This window comes from Meleagris gallopavo, chromosome 2 (genome assembly GCF_905368555.1).
Source record: "Meleagris gallopavo chromosome 2, MGAL_WU_HG_1.1, whole genome shotgun sequence".
Lineage (NCBI taxonomy): Eukaryota > Metazoa > Chordata > Aves > Galliformes > Phasianidae > Meleagris > Meleagris gallopavo.
The window spans coordinates 3,271,925-3,286,083 of NC_139405.1; the positions used below are offsets into that span (position 1 = coordinate 3,271,925).

General features: G+C 48.2%; 2 protein-coding genes across 2 annotated transcripts; one reads left to right on the top strand and one right to left on the bottom strand.

Moving 5' to 3' along the window:
• The first annotated feature begins 8 nt into the window (after positions 1 to 8).
• Positions 9 to 6,798, top strand: NAPB (NSF attachment protein beta). The gene is made up of 11 exons (XM_010706332.4): positions 9 to 143; positions 586 to 665; positions 933 to 1,049; positions 1,478 to 1,524; positions 1,644 to 1,721; positions 2,037 to 2,092; positions 2,567 to 2,651; positions 2,965 to 3,069; positions 3,572 to 3,640; positions 3,946 to 3,996; positions 4,181 to 6,798. The coding sequence occupies exons 1-11, from the start codon at positions 46 to 48 to the stop codon at positions 4,283 to 4,285; spliced, it is 891 nt and encodes a 296-aa protein (XP_010704634.1). The 5' UTR covers positions 9 to 45; the 3' UTR covers positions 4,286 to 6,798.
• A 56-nt stretch (positions 6,799 to 6,854) lies between these two features.
• On the bottom strand, positions 6,855 to 13,769 carry GZF1 (GDNF inducible zinc finger protein 1). Its single transcript, XM_010706331.4, has 5 exons — positions 12,424 to 13,769; positions 10,739 to 10,833; positions 9,982 to 10,149; positions 9,103 to 9,260; positions 6,855 to 8,976 (listed from the first exon to the last, which is right to left on the bottom strand). The coding sequence occupies exons 1-5, from the start codon at positions 13,767 to 13,769 to the stop codon at positions 8,620 to 8,622; spliced, it is 2,124 nt and encodes a 707-aa protein (XP_010704633.2). The 3' UTR covers positions 6,855 to 8,619.
• Between the last annotated feature and the right edge of the window lie 390 nt (positions 13,770 to 14,159).

The window sequence follows — 14,159 nt, forward strand, 5'->3', positions numbered from 1 at the left end:
AGGAGGAAGAGGAGGCGGCTCCGGGCCTGGCCGAGCGCTGCCGCGATGGACAGCTCGGGGAAGGAGCGGGAGGCCGTGCAGCTGATGGCCGAAGCCGAGAAGCGGGTGAAGGGCTCGCATTCCTTCCTGCGGGGGCTCTTCGGGTGAGCCATTTGGGGGGTCCGAGGGGGAGGTTGCAAAAAAGAAAAAGGGGCTGCAAAATAGCGGGGTGGTGCGGTGCGCGGGGGGGTTGCAAAAGGGAGATGCGATGGGGAGGGGTTGCAAAAAGGGGAAAATTGCAAAAGTGGGGTGCGCGACGTGCAGTGGGGTTGCATAAAGGGGATTGCGCGGCCCGGATGACACCCCCGCCCCATAGGCAGAGCAGGGGGTGGCGGCTCGGTGGGAGGGGGCACGCTGGGGGGCTGTGGATGTGGCCGCATGGCAAAACCCGTCTGTGTTTTGCTGAATAATTGCTGGCACGGCGCGGGGAGCGGAGCCCTGGGAGCCGCGGTGCCCGCAGGGTGCTGTGAGCAGCGCTGTTCGGGCACTGAAACCCACCGGCAAAAAGGCAAAAGTGGCTTCATGCACTCTCCTGCTCTCGTCCAGGGGTAACACCAGAGTGGAGGAGGCCTGTGAGATGTACACCAGGGCTGCAAACATGTTCAAGATTGCCAAAAATTGGAGCGGTGAGTGCGGCTGAGTATTTGTGCTGTTAAATGGGCCCGTCTGGGGACAGCTTACCACGCTAAACTGGAGCTGTAGCAGCCCTCAGGGTGCTGAATTTATGGGAGGAGGTTTGCATGGAGCCCAGCGTCGCTGTGCTGACCTGGGTCGGAAATACCTTTGGGGCTGTTGTACCTCTAAAGCTTTCCTGGTGCTGCTGGGTGGTTGGCTGTTGCCCTGCAATTCTGCTCTCTCTGTGGGGTACACTCGGTGCTGTGCTTCTGTTCCAGCTGCAGGGAACGCCTTCTGCCAGGCGGCCAAGCTGCACATGCAACTGCAGAGCAAGCACGACTCGGCCACCAGCTTTGTGGATGCTGGGAACGCCTACAAAAAAGCAGACCCGCAAGGTACAGGGGACAAAATCCGGGATTGTTTTGTGCAAATCTTCTTAGCAGCGTAGAAGCGCAGTGCCGAGGCTTTCGGAGTCAGCTTGTCCGTGTGCCCGGAGAGCCTCCGTGCAGCCTGCTGGGGATTACTGGCATTTCTTCCTCGTGCCACTTCTCGACACGAGAGTGATGCTTTCCTTTGTTTGGACGTGGCTCGTCCTGATGGCTGTGTCACCTCTTGGTGTTGGGGCTTTTGTGGGACGGTAGAGGTGGGCTCAGTGGGTGAGATTCCCCAGAAGCTAGGGGCCCGGGGTCTTCAGCCCCATGAACATCCAGATGTGCCCTCAACTGTTCCACGTCTATCAGTTTTTTGGGGGGGGAGGTCTTGAAGTGGGCACTCTGGTGCGCCAGCTGACTTTGTGTTGTTTTTCTGAACACACATGCTGCAGAGGCCATCAACTGCTTAAATGCAGCTATCGATATCTACACCGACATGGTAAGAGGCTGAGCTGGGGATGGGGCTGAGCTGTGCGTCCAAGGCACGGCCACTGTGCCCACATTATGACTGCGTGCCAGGCGGGGAGACCCCCCCTCACAGACCTCTGTCCTCCCCAGGGGCGGTTCACCATCGCGGCCAAGCACCACATCACCATCGCGGAGATCTACGAGGCTGAGCTGGTTGACATCGAGAAGGTGAGGGTGCCGGGCCCTGTGTTTGCTGCTGTGGGGCACCGAGATCCCACAGCAACAGCGTTTCATGTTTCACCTTTATGAAACGTGCTCTGGAGTTTGGGACCATTAACGAGCATGCGGGCAAACGTTCAAGGGCAGCGTTGCGTTTGGAGTTTGCTGGGTGCCCCTCTTGACCCACAGCCCTGCAGCGTGTCATCATCTCACTCCTTTCATCTGCAGAGCAGAAAAGCTTTTCTGAACGTGGTCGCCTTGCACCGATCTAACCCAAACCCCCTCTTCAGAAGCAGTGTTCAAGTGTAACATTTCTGTCCCCAGGCGATCGCGCACTACGAGCAGGCTGCGGATTATTACAAAGGAGAAGAGTCCAACAGGCAAGTGGGCTTTGGGATGTGGTCCCTTCCAGCAGGGAGGGGTTGGAAATGGGAACTTGCCCTAGATTGCATACGTGCTCACGCTCCTCGCCCAGCAGGCTCTTCTAAAACATCCTTTGGTAGGATGCCCAAATCCTACGTGATTATTTTAAGCTTAGCAGGTGCCCGTGCGTCATGCCAGTTGGGTTTCTAAAGAATGCTCAGATTTCTGTGCAGGGTTCTTATGCTGCAAGCAGACTTGTCTGGGTTGGGATGCCCGTTCTCTGTGCACAGAAAGCACAAAGAGATGAGCGATGTCTGACACCTGGTCAGGCTGCAGGTCTTCGTGCTTTTCCATGGGTGTTAGTTAGTCGCCTACTTGTAGCTCGTGGGTCCCACCGTTCTATGCAGCAAGTGGGGGAGGGGATGCTTGCAAGTGCTTGCAGGTGACATGGATGTTCTCCCCCATCACTCACTTCCTGGTATGGATTGCAGCTCAGCCAACAAATGTCTGCTGAAGGTGGCTGCCTACGCCGCGCAGCTGGAGCAGTACCAGAAGGCAATAGAAATCTACGAGCAGGTGAGGCAGGGGCAGCCTGTCCTCCTGTGCCTGCAGGCACCACCGCCTGCGCTGGCACTGGGATGGCTGGTGGGTTGCCATGGTGGGCCTCAGTTACAGAAATCTGAGGGTGGGATGGGTTTTCCTCTTTGGTTTCTCTCCAAAAAGCTGTCTGGCTGCCCCATAACTGCACAGACACTGGCAGTTGTCACGGCCTTTATCTGCAGACGCTTCATGGTGCTGTGCGTAGTTTTAATCAGATGCCGTGCTTTTAGTTCAGTTCCTAATGATGCAGATTCCTTTCCCAACTCCAATACTTCCTTTTTACGCCTAGGTTGGAACAAACACGATGGATAATCCTTTGCTGAAGTACAGCGCAAAGGAGTATTTCTTCAAAGCTGCTCTGTGTCACTTCATTGTGGATGAACTGAACGCTAAGGTCAGTGGGCTCAGAGTGATTGCCCCAACCTCCTGCAGCCATGTTGACCAACCCTTGCCAGCAGGGAGGTGTTTTTGCAGGCACAGGGCTCTGGTAGCTGTTACAGGGGCTTGTAGCTGGTGCTGTCACCTGCTGATGGCTGAATCACCGCTAGACTCCAGAGTAAGCAGAACGAAGGGTGAACTGCAGCACAGTGATGCTCAGGGGTAAATCAGGGCACCTGCTACTGCAGTGTCCAATGCAGAGTTTTCTGCTTCCTGCCCTGCCTGTGCTCTGGCTGTGTCTGCTTGGCTCTTGCCGAGTGATATCTTGAGCCACGGCTGGCCCTGAACAGGTTGAGGCCAGATCTGACCCTGCCTATTCATTTCCCTGTGCTTATGCGTTTGCTGTGAATGTTTTCTTGAGTCTTCTGCGTGGTTTTAGGACTAGAAGAGAAAAAACTGAAATAAAAAGTGAGGAGTTTTGTGTGAAAAGAGCTTGAGGGTGTGCTTCTCTCTTTCAGCTCGCGCTTGAGAAATACGAAGAAATGTTCCCAGCGTTCACAGATTCACGGGAATGCAAGCTATTGAAAGTAAGTAAAGCCAGCATTAAAATAACACGCTCACATTTAGAAATGCAAACTGCCCTTTGCTTTGTGCTTTTTCGCCTTGCCACGGGTTTGGCCTTCTTCTCAAAACGTCTTAAGGGACATCAGACTCGCTCTGCTTTGGATTCAGACCAAGCGGGTGGGAGTAGCAGCAGCAGGAAGATGATCATTGTGGTTACTTGAACGAATCTGGGTTTGTGCTTGTGGTGGGGGGTTGGTGGTAGGTGGCGAAGGTCCCCCATCATGGAGGGGCTCGCAGTATTGTCTGACTTGTAATGGTGTTCTTCTAGAAACTGCTGGAAGCCCACGAGGAGCAGAACTCCGAGGCGTACACCGAGGCAGTAAGTACCACCAGTCTGTGCATTTCTGCCTGCGGCTCTTTGAGGCAGCCTCCTTTTTTCTCTCTCTAACAGAGGCCTTTTCTGCCTCGGGAAGAGCTGAAGGTTTAAAAGATTACACTTCAAGAGATGCGCAGTGCTTGTTCTGCAGCTGCTTTCTGACTGCTTTTTTCTTCCCCTTTAATAGGTGAAAGAATTCGATTCGATCTCGCGGTTGGATCAGTGGCTCACAACCATGTTGCTTCGCATCAAGAAGTCAATTCAAGGAGAAGGGGACGGGGACCTGAAGTGAATTGTTCGTGGTGTTTGTGGCATGCAGCCTAAGTCATTTGTTCTCGTGTTACAGCCAAGGACCACTCCAGGATACGTGATAAAATATCTAGCTTAATTTTGTTGCTTCTAAGTCCAAATGACTGTGTGTTTCTTTAGTACCCTGCTCTTTGTTGTGGCAACGTGGGTAGATGAGAAGCGATGCTCTGGGTATCACTGGCAGATTTTTCCAAGGTGAAAGGAACACTTCTGGCAGAAATCTTTCTGTTTTTTGTTATTGATGAGCCCAAAGTTTGCACTTGGAACTCCTTTTTTCTCTTCCTGTTCCGTCTTAAGGTTCAGTACCATTGAGTTGAGCATGTAAATATTTGTCCGTGCCAGTGCAGTACAAATAATAGATGCTGATCTGCTGCTGTATCGTTATTGTTTCCTGTTTTTTAAATGGACCTCTGCCAGATGCACATGGATCTTGGTTGTTTTTTTAATGATTGAGCTTTTAAAATGGTGCTAGTGAAAGGCTTTGTGACTCTTAGACACAGGAAGCACAAGTGTGTGTACATCTCTACAGACACGTGTGCGTGTGTACACAGACTGCACAGTGGCCTAGTGCTGGAAGCATTGCACATCAGAGGACGGGAGAGCAGACCTAGTTAACCATGTATTTTGTATTTAAGATCTAAATATAAAATGTAAGGCTCTTCTCTATTTTCTTGGATCTATTTTTCCACTTTATTTTGTGGCACAGCTCCCAACCCCGCTGCCCTAAGATGACTTGACCCACGTAATGATATATTTTTCTAACTTCTCATTTAAATCAGCTCCTGTTGCTGTCTCCTGCAGGTCTTTTGTGCGTGCCAGGCACTACCTGTTAGCTTCTGGCCCTTTTGCTGTTGGCTCAGCTCCTCGTTGTCGTGACGTGCAGAGGTGCTGGCAGAGGCTTGGCACTGAGCAGGACCCTTAGGTGTCTGGGTGACAGATGGATGGAGCGTGCTTTGAAGAGATGTAGGCGCTTTAGAAATTCTCCTTGTCAATTTAGAGACGTGTTTTAAAATGTCTGCAACCAAAGCTCCTCTGTGCAACGTGTTGTTTGACTAGTGATGATGAAGCTACCTACAGCCCAGCGTATACTGACAGACCTGTGAGCCTATGCAGTCTGTCAGCAGTTGTCACTTGGCATTTCTCTGCAGTGGAGTGAGATGCTAAGAATGGAAACGTAGCTGCTTTGTTTGGCAGCAGTGGTGGTTGTGGCAGCTCTGGTGGGCGCTGCTGCAGTTTGGACTCTGTCTTTTGTTTTTCTTGCTGTAAGGATTGTGTCTGCTCCTGTCCTGGCAGCCCATATGTTGGCTTTCACTGCTCTTTGTTTTTAATCTAGATGTTTATTGGAGTAGAAAACCACTGGATTGACAGACTGACCTAAAAGGGTTCAGTAGTTGTGAAGCACTACTGTTATTTCCCACTTGCTCAAGCGTAAGAAAACCAAAAATCACTGCTGGTACACACGTTTGGTTTTTTCTGTCTTTTCTCTGCAGTCACTTATTCCCATAGACTGTTCTATGCATCAGAACGTGAAAGGTGAGACCCAGGAGCTGTGCAGATCTAGGGTGAGTCCAGTAAGCTGGGGACATGCTCAGTCTCCCACACAGCTTCAGTTTCCTCTCTTCTCAGATGTGTTTTTAAGGTCAGCTGCAACAAATCCATCATTGCAGCTTAGCCCACCTCATTTCACATCTATCTGTCTGTTGCACGGCCTAACCAAAGAAAGTCTTTGAATTGCATTTGTGGGCCTGGTCTGTCTTCACCAGAGATGCTCAGCCCATCAGAAACATGAACTAATGGGTATTTTTCCCAGCCTGGCCTGGGGCTGTACCAGCATCCTCTATGTGTTCTGTGCCTGAAAATACTGGGCATGGGCATAGGACACAGCCAGCGTGGTAGGCAGGTAGAGAATCTCAGAGCAGAAGTTGGATTGGTTGCAGATATTTTGTACAAGAGAGCCCAAAGATGAACTGCTGCTGAACTTACCCAGGTTTGGAACCACTGTGGTTTAATTTGTCTCTTTGCTAAGCATAGGCACAGCCTACAGAGGGATTTGTCTTGACTTGGCTCCAGCACCTTAGCTGCCCCACTGAGGGGAGGTTTTACTTCTGTTAATGTCACACAGAACTGAGGTGAGTGTTTTATGCCTTTTTTTTTTTTTTGGTTTGTTTTTCCAATTGTCAGTATTGTGCACAGCTGTGATAAGATGCTTCTGTTGCTGGTGGACCAGAAGACCATACCCATGGGGTTATGTGGTCTGTTACTGTGCTCTGGAGTAAATATTAAAATACAAATGTTAGTTCTGTATAAATAGGCTACAGCATGACCTCCAGTGTATCAGTCGTAAATTGTTAACAGTTTTAAAATGACAATCTGCCACTCTGCTGTCTTTTTCCCCTCAGTACACATACTATGAAAACTTATTAATGAAATGGCCTTAGCAAGAATATGATGTCTTGTGTGAATCTGTACATTAATAAAGTGAAAATCATGAACGTACAGAGCAAGCAATGTTCTTTATGGGGAAAATACACAAAGCAGGGGAGGGTCCATCGTAATATTTCAGTCTTTTAATAAGAATGGCTCATACACAACTCACATTTGTCCATTCATGGAGTACAAAAGCTTCCCTGGCTACAGGTACTAATGCTCAGATTTACTCAGAGATATCTACAAACTCTTTACATTGGTCACTGGGAATACTGAGTTTCAACAGGACGTCGTGCTTGAATAAATATTTCAAATATAAGCTCTTGGAATGTTCTCTTTAAAAAAAAAAAAAATCCCTTTCTCTAGATTAAGTTATGATTCTATGGAAACATATCAGACATCCCTTTAAGGTTCAAAAATAGCTCTGTGCCACAGTTTGGATATCTTTATTGCTTTGCCAACCCCTAAGCCTTAGAATAAGCCCTAACCAGGCTCGATTGTGCTTACCTTTGCACTAATGCAATCTTTCAGTTTTTCCTCACAGCTTCAGATGAGAAAGCTTCTGTGGAAATACTATATTAATATTAAAATAAAGAGAAACAGAAAAGCAAAAGAGAGAAGTAAATTAGATGAGCTCTAGGTTTTTAACATGCTGACACTGGGAATCTGGTCCTAAGGTGGAAGAGTTAATGATATGGGCAAATTGCTTTTGACTCAGTGCTGCTTCCAAAAAAAGAGAGTCATCCCAGTCAGAGTTGTCACTTGGCACCTATTTCAAAGCTTCTGTCCCTGCACAAGGACAGTACCCTACTCTTCCCCCTACTCCAGGGAGCTTAATCTGAAGCCAAACAAAGTCACGTTTTCATTTCAGTTCAGCTTCTGTGTTAGCAAAGATGCCCAAGTGCAGGAAACACAGAGCGTGCTTACCCTGGGCAGTGACTCTCAGACTTTCCCAGCTACTGGCCGTGATGGAAGAGAACAAGGGGATTCAGTCCCTGTAAGACTGACTTAATTTAAAAGGAGGCCTGTGGAACAGCAATGCTGAAGTGACGGTGGAGAAAAGAACGCTGCTGACTTATCTGGACCAGCAGAAAAGTGCTTAGCTACAATTCAGCAGGGAAGTGTCAGTAAGCTGCCTATTCTATTCATTGACAAGTTTTATCCTCCAACTCTCCAGCTTGAAAGCTGGCTGAGTACAAGCATCTAAACTGCACCAAGATTTACTGGAAAGCAACGACAGCACCACCACCTGCACAGACACAGCACTTGGCTTCCACTTGCCTATGCAGCAACCAGAGACTCACAATTCCTGAAATGAAACTTCAGCTCTTTCCAGAGCTTGCTCCCACCCCCTATTCCCAGGGAACGAGCTGGCTTACTGCTTGGCTATTTGGCAAAAGCAGAGACTAACCAACATCTCCTGAAATGCAAATTAGTGGAACTTAACTTATATAAAGGATTTCCACTTGAGAAAATACAGATTTGTTTAACGAAACTAGTGGGTTGAGAAACACAACATGGTTTCCCTCGATTGTACAGAAGTCATCAAATCAAACGTGCACCTTCTTTGTAGCCTAGATGAACGCAGGTACTTCTGCTCAACTGCACCCACCTCCAACCTTCTTTTATCTGCAGGGAACAACCTTTCTTCAGCTGATGAAATCAAATCAGATTTTGGTATTACTCTCCCCTGCCTTCAGGAGATGGGGCTATATGCACTGGATGTGGATAATTACATTTTGGAAGAAATTCTGGTAACCCAGGCAGGTCATTCACATCTACCTCTGCTTCCTTCCTTTTCATAGCTTCTCCTAGTTCCCTCAGCAGGTTATTGGCAAAGTCAAGCGATTATACAAAGTGTGCAGCTTGAACTGGATTCGTAACACCAAATTACTCCATATTCACCAAAGCATGAAGCTGTGGCTGAATAGATTCTGTCTGCGTATGCAGTACTGTCAGCTCACTGAGAGTGGTAGCTATAAGGGCTCCCTGGGGTCCCGGAGTCCCATCTGACTTACAGTCAGTCCCCGTTGCAGAACTGCTGTCATGCAGTGCAGTCACACCCCCCGGGACAGCAGTGAAGCTCTGATAGTGGCCGTTTTCAGAGAAAGACAGCAGCTTCTCTGGCATTTTAGGTGACACATCATACTCTTCATCCGGGAGCTCCGTTTTGTGAGCTTCATCATTCTTAGATGCTCCTTCAACAATGACAAGGAAGGACTTCCACGGTGTGTTTTTATCGTGGATCTGGAAAAACAAACCAACCGACCAGCTCAGAAGGTTGAACACGTGGAGCAGAAGGCAGGGCAGGGGGCTAAATCACCACGTGGCCTCAGAAGGAGGCAGCAGGGCTAGAGGAGGACAGGGTCTCACCGAGGTGTGCCGCCGCAGGGTGGATTTGTCAGTGAAGGTCCGCCCGCAGGCATTGCACATGAAGGGTTTCTCCCCAGTGTGTATGCGATGGTGACGCTGCAGTGCATTCAGCTGCGTGAACTGCTTCCCACACTGGTCACAGCAGTAGGGCCGTTCACCTGGAAGCACAGCACACGGCGTGTTACTCACTGGGTAACCTCCGTTAGCCCCTGTCCTTCATCACAGAGAAGAGATGATATTCCAGAAGAGGAAAATGTCAGCACTGCCCAGCCTGCGTCCATTGCTCCCCCTGCGGTGACACCACACTGGCAGGAAGAAAGGAAAGAGGAAGGCATAGCAGCCAAGCAGCAGTTTTGTTAGCTGGGGAATGTTGGCAAGGCTGCTTGCTGTAGGGTGGCACTGGGTGGGAAAGCGTGGTATTTACCACAAAGTAGTATTTACTACAAAGTAACACGAGCAAATTGCAACCTGTGGTATCACCACAATCCAAGCAGAAAAGATTGCAAATGTGAAAGGTGGGCAAGCAGACAAAAAGGGATTGGCTCTCTGCAGTGCCTCGTTGAAAACTAAAACAGACGTACTACTTTGGTCTCTAATAAGGTTCATCGTAACACAGCTGCATTACTAGCAGCATCTGCACAGCTGTCAGAAATACTTTAGAGATTTGCTGTAAGGGTCAGGAAGAAATCCAGGGAAATACTAAGAGAAAGGGAGTGAAAGAAAACAGACTGCATCAAGAATTGAAACTTGTTTGCAGTGTAGAAATTCAAGTAATGGGAAATCCAAGAAACATCTTGTCTGAACTAAGCAACCAGGAGAACAAAGACTTCACATTGTGATGGCTTGTTTCAAGCAGCAACAAAACAGAGCACCTCCTACCTGTGTGAACTTTTATATGCTGGTAAAGTGAATTCCTCTGTGCAAATGTTCTAAAGCAAACTTCACATTTAAAAGGCTTGGACCCTGTATGGATTCTGTTGTGGTGCTTCAGGTACTCCTTAGAGGCAAAGCTCTTCCCACACGTTTCACACATAAAAGGTCTTTCCCCTGCAGCAAGGATGAAGAGAATTAAGCCAGTGTAGCATCTGAGAATGCTACTATACAAAGAGAAGGCTACTGCATGCAAGTTAACCACCTCACAGCAGGATCTGTGCAGACTAAGGCGACAGCAGTGATCTCTGCATAAAGCACTGAGCTTTACCCAAGAGAAAGCTGCACGGACTCACTAAGAGCCAACTGAGGCCAACCACAGCCATTTAGAAGTATGCCAAAGTGCCAAGATAACTTCATGATGTTCCTTGGGCCAACAGTTCTGAGAAAGCTCTTTTTTGAAAGGAGTTAGCCAACCCTTTTGTGGATGACTGACAGATCTCTGGACATTGCTGAACACTAGAGCCACAACCCATGCTTTAGGTGCCAGATCCTGACTGGGTGGGAGCACCTTAATAAGCTCCTTCCACTGACAGCCTTTCCACCTGTAAGAACCTTTCTCACAGAAATTCTATCTTGGGATGAGAAAATCTAATTTTCTATCAAAAACTGCAAAAAGGCATTTGGCTTCTGAGTGATGGTAAGATCTCCTGGCTTCACAGCAGGCTGCCTCCTAGGTGTAGCGTGCTGCAGAAGCAAGCCTTACCTGTGTGACATCTTTTGTGATATATAAGCATGTGATTCTGAGTGAACCTGGCACCACATTCATCACAGACAAAAGGCTTTTCACCAGTATGGATTCTGAAATGAGAAAGCAACATTAAAATACCAAGGTCTGTAACTCTCTTTCGAAGCACACCGCAGTTGTCTTCACTGTGAGAAGAGTGATCTTATGCCTGCACAAGACTTCACTGTCTTTTGCAAACACCTGCAGCTGGGCCCAACTGTGCTTTCTGGTGTGCTGCTCTCATTTTATTGTGCTGCATGATCAAGGCTCAGATCCAGGACTTTTTTTTTTTCTTTAGGGTAAAATACAAAATGTTCAAGTTAGAAATTGAATCAAATGTAGAAACCTTATATGCAGATAAAGAGACTGAAAGAAAAACGTCACCAGGCTGTGACCTAAAGTGAAGTGGTTATCTTCCCATCGCTGGCTCTACCAATGCAACATTCCACGCAGAACATGAGCGATGCCTTCCCTAGCACACTGCTCCTGCAGGGCCATCAGGTAGGAAAAGCTGCAACGGACACATGTGGCATCAAGGAGCAGAACAAGAACATGCCACTTCTGCGTGGGCAGTTTAATTCCTGTCACTCCAAGCCAGCAGTGTGACCTCCTGGGGAAGGCTGTGTCCAGGAGGGGCAGCTCACACAAGTCTTGCCTGTACCAGCTTTCTAGAGCTTAGATCTTCACCCCGTGCACACTTCAGAGATCTTTTGAATAGTGTTGCAAGAACACTGCCTTAGATGTAAAAAATACACAAGAAGATGAAAAATTCTCACTACAGACTGTCATGGTACACAAATGAGGACAGCCATGCTTTCTAGCATTCAGCAGGCTTGCTGAATATTCATGGTGGAGAAACTTTGGTTATGTCAAAATACTGTTTGTGAGCAGCAGAAAGCAAATACTTGTAGTAAGGACAGGACACACAATGGAAAAGTTTCCATACAGCTGCATCAGCAATTATATCACAGGGGCAGTCTGGCAGAAGTCTGTTTCTGGGTGCGCTTCCTACCACTGGGAATAAACCCACTGCTTTCAAAAGGCAGTGATAAAGCCCTTAAAAACCAAGAGCCTCGCTAAAGAGTCTCTCCTTTGAACTTCCAAGACTGTGCATTTGTACCTCCACCTTCGAGCCCACGCCTCATTTCACCGCTCTGCTCTGGATGCCCTCAGTGCCTCACTCACTTCCAGACATTGACAGACCTGTTCCTAAGCAAATTTCAGCTGTTTGCTATGCTTAGCACCCATAATATGTGGCATTCTTCAATTTAATACACAGCTGTGTCTTTTTAGATTATTTTCATACTTACTGCATAACATTTTGCTATCGAATATAAGGGGGGCATCAAATTAGCTGAAGTAATGATAGCCCTAATCGCACAAATTACTCATCATGGGGTTGCTTTTCTCATATACTCCTATGTTCAAAGTTAGTGCACTTCAGCAGCAGGTGCGTGGGCTCAGGCTGCCTCTCCTTTGGCTGAAAGGAAATTACAGAACTCCCTTAACCTGAAAAGCAGGAGAAAAGCCACGAAACAGAAATACTCAAGTTTTCCAGTCAGTCACGTTTTACACCCCCACTTCACTGGAAGGCTCAAGGCGTGATCCAGGGGATTCCGCTTCTCCCCCCAGAATCTAACAAGGCCAGTTAAGTCTGTTCATACCTCATGTGTGTTTTAAGTGCAGAAGGCTGAGAAAATTTAGCCTCACACTCTGTGCACCCATAAGGCTTGTCGCCTGTATGCGTCCTTTCATGGAGCCTCAAGGCAGTTTTGGAGCTCAACCCCTTTCCACACTGCTGGCACTGATGACGCTCCCCACCACCCTCATGAACCTGGAGAATGTGCCTCTTGACGTCCTTCTTCCTCTTGAACTTCTTACCGCAGAGCTCACAAGGGAAGTGGCGCTCGCTGCTGTGGACGTGGCGCTGATGGCTTTTTAGGTTGCACCGGTTGGCAAAGGTCTGACTGCAGGTTTCACACCGATAAACGATTTCGGCTGCGATGCCGTGGCTGTGTTTTATGTGCTTGAGAAAACTTTTCTCGTACAGGAATTCCTTCTCACACGTGCCGCACTTGAAGTTACTGCCTCGTTTCTTTTTGTCCTCTTCGGATTTTTTCACGTTTTCTTCCGTTTCAAAGTTGCCGTCGCACTCTTCGCTTTCAGGTTTGATGCTGTCTTCTGCTTGCTCCTCCTCCCTCTCTGTGTCACACACATCCTGGTCCTGTGGGTAACTGTCCTCTTCGACAGCAACCTCCGCATTCTTTTGCTGCTCTCTCAGCCGCCTCGTGTATTTCTTCTTTGGGATTTCCACAAATACTTTCCTCCCAGCCAGTCTCCCGCTCGCCCTTCTGATTTTGGCATAAGGAGGCTTCATCATTTCCTTCTTTTTGTCTGCTTTCTCTTTCGGTTTGGCAGCTGGCACCTCAAGAGACAGTCCAATTCTGGGCCTGCCACCTGGGGAACCTGCAGGATCCGGAGGACAGCCAGCCTGCTCGGGTTCTGCCACAGCAGCTGCTTTACACTCAAGCAAACTGCTTGGCTGGGCTGCACTCTCTTCCTCAGAGTTCTGTGATTCAGAGAAATTTTGCAGCTCCAGCAGCACCGATTCAAGCATCTGCTTCTTTAACTGAAAGCAGGTTTCTGAGAGGTCCAAGCACTTCAGCTTTTCGGCTATTTCTAGCATACGCTGCACTCTGTCCTCTTCCACTTCTACCTTTGCAGTATAGACAAACTCAAGAAACGAAGCAAAATCAGCAACCTGGACCTCGTTCAGGAACACGTTGGTTCTCGGGCCATCCATGCTCTTCTCGTTAAGGAAGACCTCCTTGAAAAATTTGCTCGTTGCTGCCAACACAGCCTTGTGTGCCACGAACTCTGCCCTGACACCCTGGTACTCCACGCTGACCGTCACGTCACAGAGGTGGCCCAGGAGACGCAGCTGGTGCATTTCATTCAGCAGGTTGATGGGAGAGGACTTGGATTCCAGTAAAACTGCATTACTTTCCATCTTTCTTCTCTCTGCAAAAAGCTGTTAACAACACTGCATGTTAAAACAACAACAACAACAACAAAACCCTCAAAGGTATCAGCAGCCAAAAATCACGTCCACGTTTCTGAGAGTGCTTCACGTCAGATTTAAGCACTTCAGGTGCTGCAGCTTAAGTGAGCACACTTTCAAAGGAGCATTGTGAAAAGTCTGGCTAGGAGCACAGACAGGACTCCAGAAGTGTCACCCTAAGTGGCAATATCTAAAAGCACGCTGTCAGTCACACACATTTCTCTGAAGTTAATTTGCTTTTAAATCTCAACCGCAGTTTCACTTGAACCACTAGAGACTATGACAAAGTGTAACAGGGGCAGAACAAACAGAGGGAGATCAAAAGAAAACTTTCCATTA

What these genes read in the sequence shown, in the direction of transcription:
- NAPB (XM_010706332.4), top strand. Translation starts at nt 46, where the DNA reads ATGGACAGCTCGGGGAAGGAGCGGGAGGCCGTGCAGCTGATGGCCGAA. An exon ending in AGCTGGTTGACATCGAGAAG is followed by an intron (nt 1,722 to 2,036) that starts GTGAGGGTGCCG and finishes TTCTGTCCCCAG; the next exon opens with GCGATCGCGCACTACGAGCA. An exon ending in TGGATGAACTGAACGCTAAG is followed by an intron (nt 3,070 to 3,571) that starts GTCAGTGGGCTC and finishes TCTCTCTTTCAG; the next exon opens with CTCGCGCTTGAGAAATACGA.
- GZF1 (XM_010706331.4), bottom strand. Translation starts at nt 13,769, where the DNA reads ATGGAAAGTAATGCAGTTTTACTGGAATCCAAGTCCTCTCCCATCAAC. An exon ending in GCACTTAAAACACACATGAG is followed by an intron (nt 10,834 to 12,423) that starts GTATGAACAGAC and finishes TTCTCATTTCAG; the next exon opens with AATCCATACTGGTGAAAAGC. An exon ending in CCCTGCGGCGGCACACCTCG is followed by an intron (nt 8,977 to 9,102) that starts GTGAGACCCTGT and finishes TTGTTTTTCCAG; the next exon opens with ATCCACGATAAAAACACACC.